The sequence below is a fragment of the Aptenodytes forsteri genome, unplaced genomic scaffold (genome assembly GCF_000699145.1).
Source record: "Aptenodytes forsteri isolate BGI_AS27 unplaced genomic scaffold, ASM69914v1 Scaffold387, whole genome shotgun sequence".
In the NCBI taxonomy this organism is placed as follows: Eukaryota; Metazoa; Chordata; class Aves; order Sphenisciformes; family Spheniscidae; genus Aptenodytes; species Aptenodytes forsteri.
The window spans coordinates 706,989-729,215 of NW_008795368.1; the positions used below are offsets into that span (position 1 = coordinate 706,989).

The window sequence follows — 22,227 nt, forward strand, 5'->3', positions numbered from 1 at the left end:
CAGGTTGCCCAGAGAGGTGGTGGATGCCCCATCCCTGGAAACATTCCAGGTCAGGTTGGACGGGGCTCTGAGCAACCTGATCTAGTTGAAGATGTCCCTGCCCATGGCAGGGGGGTTGGACTAGATGACCTTTAAAGGTCCCTTCCAACCCAAACTATTCTGTGATTCTATGAACTTACTACATCAGCTTTAAACAAGCTCCCAGGGGGTGAGGACAAGAAAGGGTCACTTCAGGATCCCCAACTAGGATGCTGTTAGTGTTGCAAGACTTTGCTCAAGGCAATCAGTTTTTATTCCCATTGTACAGTTAAAGTGAATGTTAAGGTTTACAGCTTGTAACATAATGATTTCATGCATCTTTAGAAGGCTCTCAAGTAATCAGCAGATGATGGCCTGTCTCTGTTAGGGCACGATGGGAGGGGGGCTACCTGCTATCCTCAACACCTGCCCTGGTGTCATCTGGTGTGTCACTTGATGGGGGAGCAGCTATGCCCTCAGACTGCTCTCAGTTGTGCTGTGGCTGCATCCCAGCCTGGGCGGAGTGCATGCTTTCTATCTAACAAGCTTGCTGTTTTCTGAAATACTTGTCCTTACAAGCATGAAGGAGGCTGCAAGTGGGTGAAGCACTGAATTGCTGTGTATATGTCATGCTGTCTGTGTGTGCCAGCCTTAGAAGTCCATTATCAAAGTTGCTGGAGGCTAGAGTTGTGGGTACATAGAGTATAAACCACTTAATTTTCTATGTCATTATTTTACCCTAGTGGCTGTTGGAACATCAATGATTAACAAGAGCTTGGAGAAAGGTGATTCACAGCCAGTCCTGATGATACTGCAGTCCAAGTTTGAATTACGAGTCATTCCTGAGTGTGCTGACACCTACTTCAGGAACCTCTCTGAAGCCAAGAACCTGAAAACTAGAGAAGGTAAAAACCTTCCTAAAGGTTCCACATGTCCATATCACTGAGGCAACTGGAAAACTAGCACAGAAGACTTACCTAAAGTCACTGTAAACTGAGGAAGACAGTTGCTGGTTTTAAATCTTTTGAGAAATGTTATACTTGCCCAAGTGCTTTTTATGTGATGTTGAACTGTTGCACATATCATCCAGACCACAGTACATGCTGAGAAACGAGTCTAGCTATTTCCAGAGTCTACCTAAGACTTTCTAGAGTCTCAAACCAGCCTCTGAGTGAATTTAGGGCAGCTTCTCTGTGACTGTCAATAGACTAGTCCATCCTCTCCAAAAACCATGTTACTCTGATTTATTTTTTTTCCTGTTAGCAGATGCAGAGAAGGGTTAGGCTGCACACTTCAGCCTTACGGGTTACTGTCAAAGATCAAGCTAGGCTCTGCCAGAGTGTCAATGGCCCATTTATGGTCCCTGTGCATTGCCAGAGCAGCAGGTATCAGCACAAGCTGGGGCTAGAATCTGCCCATAGCAAGATGATGGGATGTTTTGTCATGTTAGAGCTGCAAGATGGTCATAGCTAATGCAGCCAAGATTAGCTAACAATAAAAAAAAAAGTTACTGTCAATGTAGTATACTTTCTTACAGTAGATGGGCATGTTTAATCCTGCAACATGAGTTTTGAGAGGGTATTTTGCACAACTGACCTTATCAGCTTTACCTTGGGGCCTTTTGTCCATGAGGAAATGAGGCTTTTGCTGCCTGTCAGGATACAGCCTTGTTTACCAAAGCACTAAACAGCACAGTGATGTGGATATCGGAAATGCCCTGTGTGAGCTAGGTGTCAATAAGGCCAGCATTTGGCCTGAAGACAAGAACAACATTTTTTTATAAACACGGTCTCAGTTCCACTTTTGTGAGTGATGGTGGAAGACGTAGCTCACACTGTTTCAGGAGCAAGCACTAACTTGGCACACTGGGGTTTGGAGAATCTGGCAGTGGATCTGTACGAACGTTATAGCTGTTTCATTCTAGATGAATGATCCTGATCCACCTAAGAGGATATTTTGAAAACATCCTTACTACAAACTGGCCCAAGATATATAGTGACTCTGCATGTAAAATGGCTTCGTAGCCAATGTAGAGATGGGAAGTGGGTAGGGAGAGCTGTGACTTATCAGTGTAACAGGACACAAATGTGTACTAATGGTATGTATTGCTTTTAGATTCTAATGAAAGTCCATGGATTAAACTTGTAATGAAAAACATGTATGATTACTATTACAATGTGGAAACTGAGGAAGGTACCTGTGTTGCCCCTGAAGGAGTTGTACCAAAAACTTCATGGTTAACTGGTGAAGAAATCCAGGTAGGTGGCCGAAACATTTGCTGTGCTGGGTGAGACTGAAGATCACTTTAGTTCAGTATCTGCTTCTGACAGTAGCAGCAACTTAAATCTAAGCAGACAGTGAAGCACAGCCTCCTGTCTGATGTCTGACAATGATTCAGGGACTTCCTAACTGGAAGTTACAGCATTTCTTTTAATGGCCACCAGCAGACACTGATGGAGGACAGTGATTGCTTTCCTGTCCTTTTATATTTTTTGGACTTCGCATTGGCCTATGACAAGGAATTTCATTATGTATTTGGGGGCAGGTGGAAGCACTGTTTTATGTTAAAATCTAATCATCTGACAGCATTCCTGTATCTCCAAGCTCAATAGGATGAGTGTGATAATTAAACTCCCTTACTGTAGAGGTTTTGTGTTAGCATGAAATATAACTTAGAACAAAGTAGATCACACAAGTGTCTGTGCAATTTGGTTTTTTATTTATTCTGATGCAGCCCATCTAATTTACAGGTTTACTCTGCTGCACAAACAGCTCAAGTCAGTGTAGGTCTTTCTGAAATTTTGACTGCAGCAATACTTGAGTGTGCTTCTCTATAGAGAGCTCCCTGATTCAGTTAGTATTTCTAGATGTCTGACTTGTACAAAAAACTTGTAAGTATTAGGAAAGCAGAACTCTCCTAAAGTATAAAACACCCTCTCTCAAAATAGCGTATCCAGCTGAGTAACTGAGGCTTGAAAGGAGTTCAGTTACCCTTCATATAAAATTCAGTGGTAGCAAAGTAGCTCTTCCTTCATACTGATTAAAATCTAGGGGTAAATCAGAGGGGCTTGGATAGGATGAACATAAGCTGTACAGATGATGGAGAGAATACAGACCAAATTCCAGGATGGTTTTGGCTTGAGGTTTTTTTGCTTTTAAATGACCTTTTCCCATGATCTCTTAACAGAGCATTGTTGGGCAAGTTACAGCAGATTACAATCGAGAGCAGCTGTGGCTTGCTAATGAAAATCTGATTGTTCAGCTGCAAGCCCGAGCAAGGGGATTCTTAGTCAGAAAAAATTATCAGGAGAGAAAAGCATACCTTCAAAACCAGGAACCATCTGCCATCAAAATACAGGTATTGTTCCAGAACAAGAAGGTAACATGGCTTGGGCAACTTTCTGCATGTGACAGGTGATGTGGCTGATTACTACCACTGATAAAATTCTGAAATAGGTCTGTCTCCCTCTTTTCATTAGCAGCAGTTCAAACTTCTACATCTGCAAATATGTTCTTGCCTTCATTGGAGTAATTGTGCTTTTAAATAGCAAACATCCAGTTTTAAAAGAATGGATCATATCCACCTGCAGTCTAAGTTACTTCAGTGGGAGAAGCTCGGAAAGACATAGCCCTGGCTTTATTCTGAGGTGCTGAGGTTTTGCGTGGTACACATAACTATGCACAGTACGAGATCGGGAGATATTTGTTGAGTACCAAAGCAAAAATTCCTTGGCAAAGCATGACTTAAGAAATACATTCCTTTCTAGACTATCCCCACTTGGAAGTGATTTGCCTCTGCTCCATGAAGTCATAGCTGGGTAGGGAGTGGTAGCCACCCTGGTATTCTCGGGCTCTGGCAGTATTTCTTGGATGTCTTCAGTTCGCTGAACTCTGAAAGGAGTATAAAGGAAACTTTCTGCTGAGGGTGTGAACACTGACAAATGCATGCACACTGGTTTTAAATGGTGAAATAGCTACCTCCTGTTTAGAAGCAATTTATTCCAGTCTTGAAAAACAATCAATCAACCCTCCCAAAAACTTACAGAAAAATGTACAACTGATTTTGTTAATCTATAGAAACTTAATTTAACAATTCATGATGATGAATACCTTTACCACTAGCAGCTGTCATTGGGATTGGCCTTTCATTTTCTGGCATGCTGTCTGAGCCCAGTAAAGAACTGTACTGTTCTTTGAGTAATTCAGGGTCTGTGGACAGGTTCAAAAATGTGGAGAAATGTAGGTAAATAAAATTGTTCTCTGATTGTGTTCTATGGGAATTAAAGTAGAAATGACTTGTGAAAAGACAACAAGTAGAGGACGAGGCTGGTGTCACTGGCTGGATAGAGATGAAAGGCAAATTATGGTAAAGGCAGCGAGAGTATCTGTGTTATCCCTGTCGTTGGGTTCCTTGCCAAGACTTTGCTTCTGAGCTAGCAAAGGGAGAGCCAAGTAAGGGAACTGGGAGGTTGTTATCTGTGTTACAAGATGATCCTGGGTGACTCTGGAAGATCAAGAGACCTGGGAAGGAGGCCAGGCCAAATACGTAGGGGACAGCTTTTGGATGTAATGGGCAAGAGCTGGCAAAGTCTCCCTGTGTGGGATGAAGCCAGTGACTAGGATGCTAAAGGATATGGGTGTACTGGTGATAAGAGTAAGAATGGCTTCAGGGGAGGGAAGGAAATGGCATTGGACGGCAAAGTGTTTGCGCTGAGACTGGCCAAAATTAACATGAAATGTATCAGGGCACCTTAAAAATATAGAGGCAAGCTTACTTACACCTTAGTTATCTTTTTACCACAATGGCAGTTTTTCTCTACAAGATAAACACTGTTAATGATTTTAGGGTATATATGTAGATTTTAATAAATATTAGTTTCTTATTAGTAATAATGTTCTCCTGCCTTTTATAAAATAGGCTTTCTGGAAAGGATTCAAACAAAGGAAAAGCTATGTTGACAGATTAAAGGTGCTTCAAGGAAATGTTGCTGCTATTGTTAAGGTAAGATCCCACTGTGTTTTGGGGCCTGAGTATGCTTTATCCCTTGGCTTGGTCCTCCACCAGCTGAGAATCAGAGACTAGGAACACAAATGGGAGGGACTTGTGCTCCAGAAAGTTGTGTGATGTTGAAAGTTGTGTAGATGACAGCTTAAGTAAATTGCTTCTTGAAAGCTCTGTGTTTGACTTCTATCAGGCTTTGCTAAACTTGGGTGGCTCATAATAGAGATTTACTTATGCTTCCCTTTCCATAATACTAAATTAGAAAATATTTGAGCTGACAGTGTGTTATCATTTCATTAAAAGCTGTCAAATCTACGTGTCTGAAAAGTGTTCATTTTTCTGAGATGCTAATGGGATACTATGTCATGAGTAGATTGTAGATTGCAGATGGGATATTGATCTCCTGTCTCTGAAGGAGACTGGTTTACAACTGAGAGCTGAGACTTGAAGGTAGAAATGACTTCCAAAGATAATGCTACACATGGGTGGTAGAGCCTTGAACTCAACTTGCTATTTCAGTCGAAGCCCATTAATCTGGTCACTGGACTGTAGGAGCCCAGTGGTATAGTCATCTATGGTCCTGAGCATGTGAGAACAGCATGCCTGCAGAAGAGGACTGTCAGAAGTGAGTTTAAAACACACACACACAAAACAGTTTGTGCTGTGTCTGTTAAGTTTTTTATTTAATTTTATTTAATTTTCAGATTCAGTCATGGGTCAAAATGTGGCTAGCAAAGAGAGCTTACACGAAACGGCTGCAATACTTCAAGGATCACGTAAGTCCTTTTTCTCCATTTTGAACATGAAGCATTAAAATGGGGTAATATGACCACACGGGCAGTTTTGGGAATCTCAGGAAAGAGGGTACAGCTTCTGCAATGTGCTTCTGAGCAGAAATGTGTCATAACTAGATTCTTTTGCCTAATCTTGGTCCCTTCCAGAATGATGAAATTGTGAAGATACAAGCATTTCTCAGAGCAAACAAAGCCAGGGAGGACTACAGAACACTAAGTAAGTGGTAACAGCTGAATGTTGTATATTTGGAGAGAAGTATGTTACTGTGTTCAGTCTTTTTTTTTTTAAACTTTCACCCAGGATTTCTCAGTCTCCTATTCCCCTTCAAAAGCAGGTGCAAGTGTTTGTAAACCAATTGTTTTACAGCTGAAACTATTTTGGATAGCTGTACTTACACAGTATGACAAAAATATTGTTCTAACTGGCATAAACTTCTCTCTGCAGTTCCAAAATTTTCTGCAGTGATCAGTTTCCTGAGGGTTTTAGGGATGTTCAGTATTATGTCAACTAACAAGCCTATTTACTTCAACTATAGTTGGTGCTGAAAATCCACCCTTGACTGTCCTGCGCAAATTTGCCTACCTCTTGGACCAAAGTGACTTAGACTTCCAAGAAGAACTAGAAGTAACAAGGTTAAGGGAAGAAGTGGTTACAAAAATTCGATCCAATCAACAGCTGGAGAAGGACTTGAACTTAATGGATATAAAGATTGGACTGTTGGTGAAAAACAGAATCACTCTGCAGGTGAGCAGGCTCTGTTCAGGCTCCCTTGGTAGCATGCACTGAGTACTTTCACGTGTTGAAGGAGCTCAGGATTACACAATCACAGCACAGTTGAGGCTGGAAGGGACCTCTGGAGGTCATCTGGTCCACCCCCCCTGCTCAAGCAGGGCCACCCAGCGCAGGTTGCCCAGGACCATGTCCAGACAGCTTTTGAATACCTCCAAGGGTGGAGACTCCACAACCTCCCTGAGCAACCTGTGCTGGCGCTTGGTCACCCTCAATTAGTTAAAATACTCCTGGTAAATTAAGCGCTTTCTTTGTGTGTCTTAAGTAATCTTGTCAAAATACCTTGTGGTAGAGGTTGTTCTGTTGTCCTGAGTGGTATGTCAGTTTGCTACTGAATGTCACTCTGTTTTGCTACTTGTGGACAATAGTAATTGCTTGGCAGATTTTAAGCATCTTTTCTGTGGTAGAATGGAGTAGACTTCTGATCATATTTGAGAGCTTATTCATTGTTAACTAAATGATGAATGAGTCGGTACATGAGATCGTGTTTCCCAGACGGTCATTGTTGTCAAGCCATACTGGTGACAAGATAAAGATGTTCAAAAGACTGGTTAGTGAATAGAGCAGCAAAATATACTCCTTCCTTGGAGGAATATTGCATTTAACATGGTTGGGAAAATGTTAATTTTTTCCAATTTGCCGGTTTTGTGACTATATAATCTAGACTTTTGATCATCTGTCTGCAGGATGTGGTACTGCACAGTAAGAAACTTAACAAAAAGAGCAAAAGTCAGCTGGAAGAGATGGTTATGGTTGACAAACAGGGTATCAAAGGTTTGAGTAAAGAGAGAAGAAAAAAACTGGAGGCTTATCAACATTTATTCTACCTTTTACAGGTAAATCTTAATGTACAAATTAACATGGCAGCAAATTGCTAAAGAAAACCTAGAAATATATTGCTTGCTTTGTTTTAGTGATTGTAGTAGTGATTATGAAAAGATTTCCAAAGTAGTATGCAGACTGCAGCAAATACTATGATAAACTTCTAATATTTCCTGTAATTGAGAAAATCCTCACTGTCTTTAAACTGTGCAAGAAATATAACTGTTTTTTTCTTGAGAATAACTTCAGTCCGTACTGAAGTCTGTACTGAAAACTAAAGAAATGTTTTCGTCCATATAACTTTTAGTCCACATAAATTACTGTCACTATTACTGTGCATTATATGTGGTGGAAAGGAAGTTGTCTGCTGTGCAGCTGACAGCATATAACGCATCTGTTCTTGTGCTCTTATCTCATCTCACTGAAGTTTTTCTAGAAGAATTTTAGATATTTCCAGGGCAGATGCCCGCTAATACTTAAGTGGACATGTAGTATGCAATGTCGTCTTGGTAGATAGCCATTGTCGTTTGGTAAATTGTCGTTGTCATCAGATACATAGACCTGATGCACAGAGGTACTGTTCAGAGACTATAAATAAAATCGTTACTGGTGCTGCTCACAGATATCTAATTGTGCAGTATTCAGTGTTTCTTATGCATTAGGATTTGGAAAAAAGTAAAGCCAGTGTGGAAAAGTGACATATATGGGAATCAACATAAATGCTTTTGGTGTTAGCAGAAATGTAGAGAGCTGCCCTGCAAGCAGGGGCAGCTTGTCCTGGAAAATAGTATTTAAGTAATTTGTTTGTTTTCTAGACTAATCCCATGTATCTGGCGAAGCTGATTTTCCAGATGCCACAAAACAAATCAACCAAGTTTATGGATACGGTCATCTTCACTCTATACAACTATGCCTCCAATCAACGAGAAGAATATCTGCTTCTCAAACTCTTCAAAACTGCTCTAGAAGAGGAGATAAAGTATGTGCTCTCACAAGAAGACTTTAGTTAATTTGTGTTGCAGACAGTTCAATGAATACTTCATACCTAAAAGAATTTGATGGTTAATCTTTAAACTGCTGTAAAATTGTATACGTATTTTTGTTATTAGAGACATTTGTTTTCAGGGTAACTTACTCATTAACTCAAGCTATTTCCAATTCAGAAAAAAATCTTTCTATGGTGGACAATATTTTTGTATGAAAAAATCCCTTGGAAAAAAATACACTAGGGTTTCTTGCTTTTGTGCTTGAGTATTTAAGGGTGGAGAAAGTCTTTTCTGTCTCTGTGTAAATGTATGATCTGTAAGGGGATGGTGGTGGCTCATCCTGAAACAATAAAACCTTATTTTATGCCCTTAACAGGTATTTGCTCAACAAGTATTTGGGCCTGAATCAGGTATATATTAGCTGCCACTAACTGTGCTATGTTCCAGGGACATTATTATAACACATACAGAATTCGGGTAGTGGTTTCTATAATCTTGTTTTATATGAAAGCCTAAGAAATAGACTGTATAAACATGTTTCAGCATAGAGATAGGATAACTTAAAAAGTGTGGGTTTTGAAAACATAGATAACTGCATACATAAGTCAGATCTGAGAACTCTTCTGTTCTTGATACAGCTCTAAGGTAGACCAGATACAGGATATCGTTACTGGAAACCCCACTGTCATTAAGATGGTTGTCAGCTTCAATCGAGGTGCTCGTGGACAGAACACTCTGCGCCAGCTCCTGGCCCCAGTGGTGAAGGAGATCATGGAGGACAAGTCCCTCATAATTAACACTAGTCCTGTGGATGTGTACAAGTCATGGGTAAACCAGCTAGAAATGCAGACTGGTGAGGCCAGGTGAGTGAGGAAGCTGGACATATTGTACCATTTAAATACCTGAGGGATCCCTCAGTTCTGCTCTCTCTTTCCTTCTCTGGCAAATTGCACTTGTGCCCATGCATCCCTTCCCCATCTTCCTGCAGCACAATGAGAGTTTTTGGAGAGAGGTGCTTGAAAAACAGGTACTTTAACCTGTTCTGAACAACAAAGGGATTGCTTTCCTGGTCATGAACTTCAAAAGTCAATTACTTAATCTTTACAAGTGTAGTAGACTATGTTATGGAAGAATTTATAGCCTTTTTCCCAGGTTTTATAACAGCATGTTAATAGTGTCCCAGGCTTTTGAGGACCTATGCTGGGACTGGGGTGTGGAGATGCATGCCTTAAATTAGGATTCCCCTTTTGTAATTAAGGGAAGGTACATGGTGGCCTGTGCACCCCTGCCTAAACAAACTGCCCCCCTCCAAAAAAAGGAAGCTAATGCATCTGAGACTTTTGTTACTTAGCCAACTTCAACTGTATTTGTCTGACTTTTTTTTTCTGTTCACTGATGGCCCTTATGAAGCAAAAAAAAATGTATTTTATTCTCAAATACGTTTAGCCTGGTTTAATATCTGTTTGCTTTGCAGCAAATTGCCATATGATGTAACCACAGAACAAGCATTAACACACACAGAGGTGGTCAATAAACTGGAATCATCGATTCAGAGTTTGCGAGCAGTAACTGACAAAGTTCTTACGTCAATATTCTCTTCTCTCAATATGATGCCGTAAGTGCTGAGTTAGGACTCTCCAAGCTGCAGTTCATGTGCACGGTGAAGCTTCACTTGAAACTCAGCAATGGAGAGCCTTTCAAGTTACATGGCTTCTGATATGTGCCTCTTGAATGACTCCCCCAGTAGAGGGAGTGGTTTCTCCGCTTCTACTCTGCTTTAGCAGCCTCGTGAAGGTCTCGTGTACTTGAAACTTTTTGTATTTTCCATTATAACCTCGTTTTCTGTTTTAAGTGGCTAGGGAAAAAGCCAATTACTTGGCTGACTAGAGTGAATGTTTTGTTTCATCTAAGTCTTTCCAATATTTTTCCTTTTCATCTGTTCTACATGTAGTTATGGAATGAGATATATAGCCAAAGTTCTGAAGAGCTCACTCCATGAGAAATTCCCAGATGCAACAGAAGATGAACTATTAAAGGTAGACTTCTGAGGGCAAACTGCCAGCAGCTTGTTCTTTTAATGCCAAAGGGGATTTTTATTGACACTAAGCATTCTAAGGAACTGAGAACACCAGCACTTACTGAAGGAACTTGGCACTTCTTGGGTTACAAAGGGGTGGTGCAAGGGGAGGAGAAGGGAACTCTGTTGCCACAACCTAGCTATCTTAATCTGGGTGCTCAGCAATTCTTATGGAAGACAGTGCTCAACCTGTTTTGGATAGTAACTGTTCTTTGAAGGTTAGAGTTTATCTGAATCATCTTGGGGTTTGGTTTTGTACTATGGTCCTTACCACCAGCAATCCTTTCATGGGGATCACTGTGGTCATCTTCCCCCCACCCCCCACCCTTCCACCTGAAGTTGTTAACATATTAAAAAATGTATTAGAAAAAATTGCATTAATATTGTAATTTAAATACAATGAGGAAGGACTCTAAAAACGAATTGCAAGTAGATCATTACATTACACTTATTTAAGATGCTTGTAAAAGTTGCAGGAATGACATCTGTATGGGCTGAAAAGTAAAGTGTGAGTGATAAGCATGGAACCGGCACACTGGCCTTTGCTAACCTCCCCCAGCCATGGTGCCTCTTCAGAGGGCTTAGGGGAATTGCTCCATGAGCCTTCCAGCCAGCTGAGAGACTGACAACTCTCTCAAATTAGAACTATTTGCTTTTCAATAAAGATGCTTTCATTAGTGTTTGATGAAATGGTTCTAAAATTACAAGGTATTCATTTCAGTAGGAATTCCCTATTACTATTCAAAAAGATACAGTTTAGTGTTTGAAAAAAAAAAAAATATATATATATATATCTATCTCTATCTCCTGGTGCCTAGAGGACTTCAAACTTCTCAGCTGAAAAATTAATTCTGCTTTTGTGTGTTCTAACAATGCATTGGAAATCCTTGCAAGCAGCATTTATGGGGTACTTATGTCCATCACTCCAGCAATACAGATCAAGGCACTGCTGAACTTACAAAAAAAAAAAAAAGTAGCAAATGGAGCATAAGGCACCCAACTGAAAGCCTTTAAATGTGTAAGTTGGAAGTTCTGCAGGTGACTACACATAAGCTGAGGCAAACTGCAGAAAGTAAGTCCTGCCTGTTTCTGAGACCAGGAATGATTTGAAGCCACCATCTCTACAATGCAAGTTACTGTAACATCATTATAGAAACTGTGGTTTGGAAAATCTGTTCTCTAGTCTTTTAGGGCTGCATGCAGTCCTCGTGAGAAACAATGAGTCCCTTCTCAATGAATGCATTAAATGGTGGCAGATACCTGTAGCACTTCAGAGAATGAACCTCTGGAGCTGAACCTTGCAAAATCTAGAAGAAAGAAGAGTTGTATTTGTCATTGTGTTCAACTCAATGTCTTGCATTAGCTGACCTAAAGCCAGCACCAAATTGAAATGTGGTTGTAAAAGTCCATAACTGGTGTTCACAGAGGTGTTGTAAGAGGCACATCTTATAAAAGACCACAGGCTCTTTCAGTTAGCCACATAGGTAACAGGTATGTCAGGGGTTCTTCTAGCACTGGTTCCTATGGTCTAATTCAGAAGTAGAAATGATTGATCGTGTTTTGTAAAATGTAATCATTGTATGCAAAGGGAAGATCTCTTAATTTTTTCTTTTAGATTGTCGGCAACCTCCTGTACTATCGCTACATGAACCCTGCCATTGTCGCTCCTGATGGTTTTGATATAATTGATATGACCGCCGGGGGCCAGATACACCCTGACCAGAGGAGGAACCTAGGTTGTGTGGCAAAAGTCCTTCAGCACGCTGCTTCTAACAAACTCTTTGAAGGAGAAAGCGAACATCTATCATCTATGAACACTTACCTCTCACAGACATACCAGAAGTTCAGGTATGCAAAGCCCTCACAAATACCTCCACAGTAAGAGCTCTCCTCTACCGTGAGTAAAGGAGGTGGACTCCTCGTTTATAAGAATTCCCTGCTCAGAGTTAAAAATGTTGCGTGATCTGCCATAGAGAAATTCTCACTGCTGAGGAAGTTGAAGCAGGAGTAACAGGTTGTATTTCTGCTTGAGCTTTAGTTTGAGAACTGATCATCTCTGCTGGCTTGGTTGCAGTAAGGCTTCCTTACTGCAAACAGAGATTGTGAGAGCAGTGTGGGGTGATTCATTATCCAGCAGAAATAATGTGTTCTTTGGGTCGGGAGGACAGCTGAATATTTTGTCTGAGGAAAAAACTTACTGGTCAGGAAAAAGTTGTGGGTTTTGTTTTTATTCTTTCATCTTTGCTGAGACATTCCACACAGATTCTATTCTTTCATCTTGCACAGTCATAGGAAATTGCATGTTTTGCTACACTCTGGGACACAAGTTCTTTGGGATTATTGCTTATCTTTTTGGGTGATTGCTATTATTAGCTTGAAGTGTTGTTGAGTCTTGCGACAAACTCACTTTCAGAACTTCTATTTTTAGTGTCTGCCCTTCGTGAAAGCAAATGCATTGTTCATATAATGGGTTTCCTTGAGACATCAGCCATGAACACAAAGATACTGAAACTTAGTCATTCTGTTTATTGAAGTATTTAAGGGCATGACATAAACAAAGAAACAATAGGGTAGAAAGTGTTATAGCAAGAATAACAAACGCTAATGAAAAGAGAGATCCTATTCTAGTTGGCCCTTTGATCACTACAAGAGGAAGAATTCCTGTACTAATTAAGCTAACTTTATACAAAACTGAGTCCCTGTGTGACTGTGCTCTGTACTTTAACTAACCCTCCTTAGACACCAACAGTGGCTGCTCTCAGCTGCCTGTTCCCCTTGTACTCACCCAGCAACTGCAATTGCAATATTAGCTACCAGTCCTGCCTAGATCTTTTACTGTGCGTTTATGAACTTGTGTGGGAATTTGTCCAAACCCTTCTTAAACCTTTGAGAACATCTGCCTCCACAACCTCCTCCTGTAGCAATGTACAGAAGTTTGCTACCTGTCGGTTAAAATGGTGCTTCCTTTCATCTATTTGAAATTAATGTTTTCCTGCTAGTTTCATTGCAAACCTCCTTGTCCCATTATTGTGGGATTTGATAAAATAATTCTGCACCCACCTCATGCATCACCACCGTGATTTTGTACAACTTTATCATATCCCTCAGCTTTTCCTCTCCAAACTGAGGAATCCCAGCCCCCTCCCCCCTTTTTTTTTTCCTAATACCAACTTTAAAGGTCCTCTGAGCCTGAAACTTGCACCATCCTCAACAGCGCAGGGCTGGCACAGTGAAGGGCAGGACGGCTCCTGCAGCATCCCTATAGGTCTCATCTAAAACCCTGTTTCTCACAGCTGCTCCAATTCAGGTCCTCTCACTTTGCAAAACAAAGTGGTCCTCTGACAGGAGGACCTTGCTGTTTCTTGGTTGTCTGTGCACATCCCTGAAGCTCTCAGTAGCTTGGAGAGACACCTGTTGTCATCTTGGAAAGCAGGTCTCAGCTCTCCATGTACATACTAGTCATGTCGAAGTAACGCTTCAACCATACTTTGCATTTTTTCCTCTCAAGATTCTTGCATTTATAAACAATACCACATTTTCTGTCATTTCGAGCAGCTCAATTTCTGAATAACAGCAATTTAAACATTTGTAGGCCAAGCGGTAATTTTGTGCAGCTATTTCAAATAATTTCTTCTCAGCACACTTCATCCTACAAAGTGCCTTCCTAAAATCGGAGGGTCTTTCTGTGGAAATCTGCCTCCATAACTTCTAAAGCATTAAATACAGACTTCTCTAAGTCTTTAAAATTTACCAAGTTATCACTCCTTGTTGAATAAGGAGAAAAAAAATTACCTTTAAAACAATCTTCCACCAGCTGTCCAGGAAAGATGGAATGCTTCGTCATTTGTATTGGTGTGTTAATACGTTGCCTCCAAAAGGTTCATTCAAACACTAAGTGTAGATTGCAGATTATGAGGGAAATATAATGTATGTCAAAGACTTGATTGTGTTTTTTTTACACAGGCTAACTAAAGTGAGTTTATAGGGGACAATTATTGAAGTCTTTCTCATGTTCTCTTAGGAATTTTTTTCAAGCAGCATGTGATGTTCCTGAACCAGAGGAGAAATTCAATATCGATGAATACTCTGACATGGTGACCCTTAGCAAACCTATCATATATATCTCCATTGAAGAAATTATCAATACCCATTCAGTAAGTCAATGAAAAGACACTAGTCAACAGACTAAAGTGTATAGATTATGAAATACTTGCAACAAAGAGTCTCTGGGGAAGGCTTTGTGTTCGTTCTTCCTTTTGAAATAACTTCTTCAGTTCATCTCTGAAATGGTCTGGAATTGAGTATTAGTTTGCATTTTTCCTAGAAGACTGCTTCAATGTAAAAGTATCATCTTGAACAACAATTAGAATATAATATTTTATGATGGGAGGGAGGAACATTTTTGTTCTAATCTAGTGTGACATTTCTAAGTTATTTATACTTACAAATACTTTCCTGTCTTGGCTAAGAAAGTGACACCAATTTGAAGAAGCTCCTTTGACTCTGGGAATAGACAATAATTCAGTGTGTTTCGTGACTCTGGCATTCTGTCATATGTTTTCTTGGAAGCAGATGCAAACATCTGATTTAGAAGGACTGAAACTGTGGCACCCTGCCAGTTCTTTATCGTGCATAAAGAACAGATTAACTGCAGTCTGTAGTATGACTCATTAGGGTGTAAGTTAAATGTCTGCCACATGGTCCTCCTAAAAATGGGATATTGCTCTCTGTTTCGTGGCTTGCAAACTGGCCCCTGCCCGCTCCCCACCCCCCCAAAAAAGCCCCCAAAGCCCCAAAAGACCTCTCACAAATATTGTCAGATACACTATGGAAAAAGTAGAATACCAAACTCCCAGTACACCACATTACAAGTTGGCTTTATTCAAGTGAAAACTAATAGCCTAGTCTGCTAAAAACATAGTTGCTGGATTGTCTTTGTGCCTATTCTTTCTTTTAATTTTAAGGCATAGACCTATGCCTGCATGTTTATGATCAGTGGTTACATTTAAACAATAGTCTTGATCAAATATGCCTTTTAGTGGATCTGTGGCATGTCTAACGTTATTTGATCCTAATGTGACAAATATTACTATGGAATTTTATATTAGCTGATAAAATACAAAATATGAAGTAATTTAATGACAGTAAATTGCCAAACAAAGGAGGTCAAGGAGATGGTCTTTTTTGATAACATGACTACGCGCACTTGCTTGCCTAGAGGAAGTAAGCAATTGGGTGCAGTATATTTACCAGGTGATCTTCCTTGTCCCGTGACACCTCTTCCTCCAAACCTCCGCTGAGAGCCTGAGCCTTCATCTGAGTTGTCTTCTACTGCACCTTCCCTGCAAGTGTAAATTAAACTTTCCATTCTGGTCACACAGCTCCAGAAAAAATTAGTTTGAATAACAGGAGATGCATAAACATTTTGTCCATTGTCATGTGTAGCTCAGCTTCAGAAAAAGTCAAATCTGCCCTCTGTCATCATCTCCCATGGCACTTGCCTAAACCTAATTTTCATTGCACACCTCTGTAGGATGTAGCTGGAATGAGGGATCTGTTGCATTCATCAGCTTTGTTTTTTGGTGCTTCCCCATGTCTCTCTTGCCTTCACCCCAAAGAATCTGTCCTGTGAATGTCTCTTTCATTCTGTGCTTGTATAGCATCAAGCATGGTGGAGTTGTAATCAGTGCACATAGCGTTTCTCAGCAGTTCTCACAGTATCATAGTCAACATTACATACAGTGTGGGGTAGCAGCTGCACGTAAGAGAGGTGGGTTTATAATGCTCACTTCTGTCATGTAAGTATGTCTGTAATGCCTTTCTTTTCTGGACATAGGCTTTTTAGTTGTCCAGTGTTTAAAATACTTAGAATCCTGGAATTTTTTCCTACTGTGCATGCTTTGCTGTAGCTAAATTTCAGTGAAGCTTGATGACACTTTGTCTTTCCTTCAGTCCTCCAAGTAAAGACTATTGCTTCTATGGGGAATGGACTGTTGAATCTAGTAGTCGCTAATGCCACTGGCTCTATCTAACTCAGCGTGGCATTACTTTTCTTATGGATAGTGAGAGCCTGTTTTCAAGAAAATGTTACTGTCCTGTTCATGCTCTTTATTAACTTGGCTTACCAGTATTTTTGTGGCTTAAAGTTTTGAGAATGTGCCCAGGTGCAACATGTTCACAAATCTCCTGCAACTTCTATTAGAAATTGTGCAGGAGGTGCTGCATAGCTGGTTTCTCCTTACCTTTCAGAAATGACTATATTTTATATCACTGCCACTATTGCAAGCTACTGGAATGGATATACAGAAAATAGGTATCATTCTGTGGATCACCAACCCTGTATTCTTTCCTTTGTGTGATTAGTTCAGGATGCAACACTGAAATGCTCTGCTTGGGATTATCGCCCTTTACTCTGCAATACTCTGTTAGTCCTAAAGGCAAATCTTAAACTTCTGGTCAGCTGTGATGTTCAGCACTCCAGAGACGATTGCCGGAGGAGCACGGCAAGCTGTCTTACAGCAAGAGCAATTCTAAACTCGTAGTCCAGAACTGAGCATGGCTTCCTCCCTTGGGTCCTCCATAATCCTGATCACACTAGGTCCATGTTTTTCAGCACTTAGTCTTGAGATTTATTTACAAGTGTAAAGACACTGGCAATGGGTTTTTTGGGATAATGACTTCATTTACATTTGTTTATAGCTACTATTGGAACACCAGGATGCCATTGCCACTGAGCCAAATGACCTGCTGAACGAATTGCTGGAAGGGCTGGGACCTGTTCCTGATGTAGAGTCTTTCCTTGGTATGCTGTTCTTCATCTTTATGGTTAACTTCACTCTAGGGGCAGAATTAAATGGGGGCTTGATTTAAATACTTTCATGTGTCTCATAGTGACAGCTTCTTCATTTACTGTAGAATTCTTTTCGGAACACTTTTTGCAACATTGCTCCTTATAGTTGAACCTTCTTCTAACTGTAATATTCACTCTAAAGATTAATGATGTGATTCAAAATCCAAACATTAATAATGTTTCGAGCAGAATGATCCAGTTGTGCTCAAATTGCAGGTAGAAAACAAGTGATTTTTAATAACCTGATACTAAGATTTTCTAGTGTTGGCTAGAAACTTACAAAAAGTACACAGAGAATTCTTAAAACAGCTATTTTTTGTTTTGACAATTATCCAAATAAAAATGAAGTTTTAAAAATTATGCAAATTTATTAGAAAGTTATAAGGAATAAATGTGACTGATATTTAATTTGCCTTAATTGTAGTAAGAAGTGAACTGTTCAGAAAGTAGCTAGGATGTCATGGATAATACCAGCTTCCAAGTAAATAGCCTGTTAACGTAGCTGCTACTCTTTCATTTTTCACTATCTCTGCATGTTAGCACAAAGGATGTTAAATTGTTTGTATTCTTCTTTGAGAAGAAGACATGTGAGTCTCTTGCACATCAGTAGCTTGAAAAGCAAGAATTGGTGGCATTTCCAAAATATTCTAACCGGGCTTATAAATAGCTGGCTTATGGTTTTGATTGTTCAGTGTCCAAAAAAAGTCTGTTTCTAAATGGTAGGAATGGGTGTGCTGTTCAATAAACTTAATACTTGTGATGATTTACAGCAATTTGCCTAGGTTCTCATTCGCTTCATGCATTGAATCATGGGAAAGTTGGCAAACTTGAAGTAAAAGATGTTTCCTTACAGGGGAAGGAGCTGTTGATCCCAATGACCCCAACAGGGAAAGCACACTGAATCAACTTGCGAAAACAGAGATTTCACTGTCTCTAACAAGCAAATACGAGTTACGAGAAGGTGAAGATCAGGATCTCAAAAGCCTGATGATAAAGTAAGTTTTGCTCAAAAACCTGTATTCTGGTGATGCTTTTTGTTTGTTTGTTTGTTTTTTTTTAAAAAAGTTGCTTCCACCCTGCTGCCCTGCCTAAGTGCATTTCTGAGGTGCTGAGTGCACTCAGTTTTCAAAAGCCAGTTTGTGTTCAGTCCTACTCAAACTTGCAAAAGTCAGAGAAACTGTCAATTCTTCTGGAAAGCTTACAGAAAGATAAGCATAGTGCCACTTGTGTTATGGACAGTGACTGGATCATTATCTAACCTAGTAAGTACTTTTCCATGAAGCTGTAAAACCATTCTGCTTTAAAACACTACAGCCTTGGGAAAGCAGAGATGAAAATCTGTCTAGCCTTGTAAGGGACAGACAGTACCACGCTGTCCTCTCCTCCCCCTCAAAGGAAAACACTTCCCTGACATACGGCCATCAGGCATTTGGAAAGGATGCGACTGTCACTTCAGCAGGAATAGTGCAAGCTTTTATCCAGGGAAAGAAAATGATGTTTATTCTATTTGGTGAGAAAATTAAGAAATGGCTACTGGAATATCCTGGGATATAGGCTACTTTATAGTCGAAAATATTTTTATTAAAGCACCTACTATCAAATTATTGGCATCTCTCTTTTGAAGTTGTTTCAAGCTGTCCAGAATAAGGATTGGCTTATTTAAGATCCTGGTGCTTCCTGAACAAGGGGGAGAACGGGACACTGCTCTCCTCTGTTACTATGCTTGTTTTTACCCCACAAGTGTGAAGGTTAGAAGTTCACTATAAAGGGAAATACAGCGTAAGGATTTTAAACCTTTGCAAACATTAGGAGTGTAGATGCAGGCTGTAATTCAACTCTAATCTGTTAGGTTGGTTTTTTTTTTTTCCAAATCAGTAAACTGAATTTATTAGGTAATATGTGAAGTCTTACTTCTGAAGAAATTTCTTAGCTATTATGTCTGTAGTAAGTAGTGCAATTTCTATAAAAGCCATAAATGCCTGTTTAAAGTCTGGGAAAAAAAATTAATTTTAAGTGCAAGAAAACTCTTACTATTTATCCTAAAAGGAAGAGGAGTTTTTCCACTGTAATTGTACATATTTGATCTGAATCTTAAACAATTAAACAAGAACACTGAGGTTTCTCTCTAGCTTATATTATTTCAAATATAATTTGAAATCTAAGGTAAAGAGATTGCAAGGACAATGTCAAATCAAAACTGTGTTAGTCACTTGGTATTCCAGAGACCAAGGCTCTAGAGCTTTTCCCAGGCCGGTTTTGTAATAAGGATATGCCTGCTGCTGTCCCCTAAAAAAAAAAAAAATAATTGTGCTTCTTGTCCTTTTTCCTCTGTGTAGGAGTAAAATGCTACCCCTTAATAGAATCCTTAAAAATATGCAAAATCAAGGCCAAAAGAAATATCTTTAATCCTCTACACTGTGTGGAAATACGTTGAAACAATAGCATGAGAATTAATGAAATAATTTAACTTCTCTATTGCATAAGTGCTTTCAAGTAATATTTCTCATATTTTGAGGAAATTTAGTAAATAATCTGACAGAAGAATAATGAGCAACCTGTGTTAAGTTGCAGCAATATCAAAAGTTAAAATACTTACCACTACCTTTTACACGAGATGTATGTATACAGATGCTTAGCTTTCCTACCTTAACTGTAGAGAGGTCTTTTATTGCAACTGTGAAATGTTAGGCACCTGGCTAAAATTCAAGTCACAGCTGATTCACTGAATGTTCCTTGTTTCTCTGCAAGTGACATCTCTCTTCTGTAGAAATATCGATATATTTGCTTTTTAAATGGTTTTGTTAAGGCTTCTGTGAAGAATCCTAAGATTTGCTGGTACCCCTGTCTAGAGGACTCTACGTGAGGTGCCTGGTCTGTGTGGTTTGAGTGCGCAGGTGCTGCATGCCAAGTGACAGGTGAAGGGGGAAGTGTCCAGCCCCGAGTGGGGTGTTTCTGGAAAACAACAGAGCTGAGCAGGTTTGGTACACGAGGAGAGGAAGCTGAAGGGAGAGGAAGTGAAAATAAGCCTCATGTCTTATTGGCCATATCGGTGCCTGTTTCTAAGGCGGTGCATAAAACGATAACGCTGTCCCATGTACTTTATTGGAGACTCTGGTGGTGACCACCAAAGACTGACAAAGGTTGTGTCAGGCAGAGAAAGCCAGCAATGTGTTGATGTAGCCCAAGTGAACCAACTTTAGGAAACCTTCCTGATTTTGTTTTGTTGTTTTGTTTTTTCCTGGCAAACTTCAGGGGATTCCAAGAGAGTTTGTGAAGGAAGAATACATTTAACAGCAGTCCTTCAGAAGCTGTTGAATGTGCTAGAACCACTCAGTGCAGTTAACAGCAGCGCTAGACGAGCAAACTAGTTTCCAGGAGGTTTAGCAGGTTGCCTTCTAACTTGGAAGGAGCAGTGCTTCAGGTGTGCCTGTGCTGTCAGTCATTCCTACCTTGCTGCCCCTTCCATGGAAGCTTGGATGATACCCAAATACTCAGTGGTTTTGGATAATGTTGCCTGCATATGAGTAAATCTTTTGTCCCATTCTATTGCATTTTTGTGAGAACTTCTAGCCCTGAAAACACCAACAGAAACCCCAACTTTACGTAGGTAAACTATCATTTTAAACCAAGTCATGAGGTTTTATCACAGAAGCCTTGATCATATTTAGACATTTTCCTGGGAAACTTAAGCTGCATCTTCAAGTATCTGTTACTTTTTAAGAATAATGAGCTAAATCTCATTTGTAACCATGTCCTCAAAATTAACAGAATTCTGTAGCAGGGTGTTCTTGGAAGTATTATGGATGAAGGGGCAGCAGAAATGAGATAAACTCTTACCAAAAAAAGAACTGGTTTACATATCGGGGTGTAGCAGCTTCCCTTTTTTTAGCAAGGAAATGCTCCTTGTCTGTTGCTGCTAGAGAAGCATCTGCCTTTAAGTGGCGTGCATAAATGCACTGCGTCAGATGTAAAATTCCTTCAGAAGTTCAACATTAGTCAGTAAATATGACCCTTAATGGAACCATGCATAGCTCAGGCTTTGCAAAGATTACATTCCTATCTGCTGTTTTGTCATGATTATAATTAAAATCCACATGTGAGTTGTTGCTTGGATTTTTATTATGTTAACAGTAACTGTTTTACTGTGCTAGTTGGTTAACTTTTCTAAAATAAAAGGGGGAAAAGTATACATGTATTTCTCTATTCAGACCTGTGTAGAAGCCAGATGTTGAACATTATTAGTGGAAGCTCTGAAACACAAAAGGCTAGGAATCATAAACATTACCAAGTATCCATAATAAAGGGGGAGCTTGCTACTTTTACTGTTGAAGAAATGAAATGCACAAGTGATCCAGTGACAACTGTTTTGTAATATCCATATATCCTTTTTAAAAGGACCAAAAGACTTACTGTGGATGTGATACGAACACAACCAGGGGATACGCTCTTAGAATTATTAGAAACACCAGCCACTGCACAACAGGTAAGTGCTATACTATGCCTGAAACAGGGAAGAAAGTACATATTTTATTATAGCTATTTGAAAGCCTTAACAGATCTCCGACAGCTTTCTCCACCGCTTTATAACAATGAAATCGTTGTTGCTGTTTGTAGACTATTCAGATCTAGAGCCTTCAAAATGTGAGACCTGCAAATTTTCTTTTACTGTATAATTGGTAACAGCTTCAGAGGAAAAGAAAAATTAAGTCTTGCTGTCAACTAGCACAACTAGAATAATAGTTTTTTTCTTTACATTTTTTGTAAACAGGGTCTTTTCTCTCCTATGTTATAATACAATCAAATAGCCTGAGGTGAATCCTTCTGCTAGATATTCCCCCCCCCCCCCCCCCCCCCCACCACCTCCCTCCCTCCTATATCTACCACCCAC

At 39.8% G+C, this 22,227-nt stretch overlaps 1 protein-coding gene across 3 annotated transcripts in view; it reads left to right on the forward strand.

The window, feature by feature from the left end:
- Positions 1-22,227, forward strand: part of IQGAP2 (IQ motif containing GTPase activating protein 2) — a 111,151-nt gene that overhangs the window by 83,294 nt on the left and 5,630 nt on the right. For all 3 annotated transcript variants that reach the window (XM_009280292.2, XM_009280293.2, XM_019472354.1), the window contains 17 exons: positions 762-923; positions 2,134-2,276; positions 3,206-3,376; positions 4,937-5,020; positions 5,725-5,796; positions 5,962-6,031; positions 6,351-6,559; positions 7,291-7,440; positions 8,242-8,405; positions 9,051-9,275; positions 9,887-10,027; positions 10,364-10,448; positions 12,105-12,337; positions 14,511-14,643; positions 17,189-17,291; positions 18,193-18,334; positions 21,735-21,822. In XM_009280292.2, the coding sequence (XP_009278567.1) occupies positions 762-923; positions 2,134-2,276; positions 3,206-3,376; positions 4,937-5,020; positions 5,725-5,796; positions 5,962-6,031; positions 6,351-6,559; positions 7,291-7,440; positions 8,242-8,405; positions 9,051-9,275; positions 9,887-10,027; positions 10,364-10,448; positions 12,105-12,337; positions 14,511-14,643; positions 17,189-17,291; positions 18,193-18,334; positions 21,735-21,822 (2,375 nt within the window). The remainder of the gene's footprint in view (positions 1-761; positions 924-2,133; positions 2,277-3,205; positions 3,377-4,936; positions 5,021-5,724; positions 5,797-5,961; positions 6,032-6,350; positions 6,560-7,290; positions 7,441-8,241; positions 8,406-9,050; positions 9,276-9,886; positions 10,028-10,363; positions 10,449-12,104; positions 12,338-14,510; positions 14,644-17,188; positions 17,292-18,192; positions 18,335-21,734; positions 21,823-22,227) is intronic.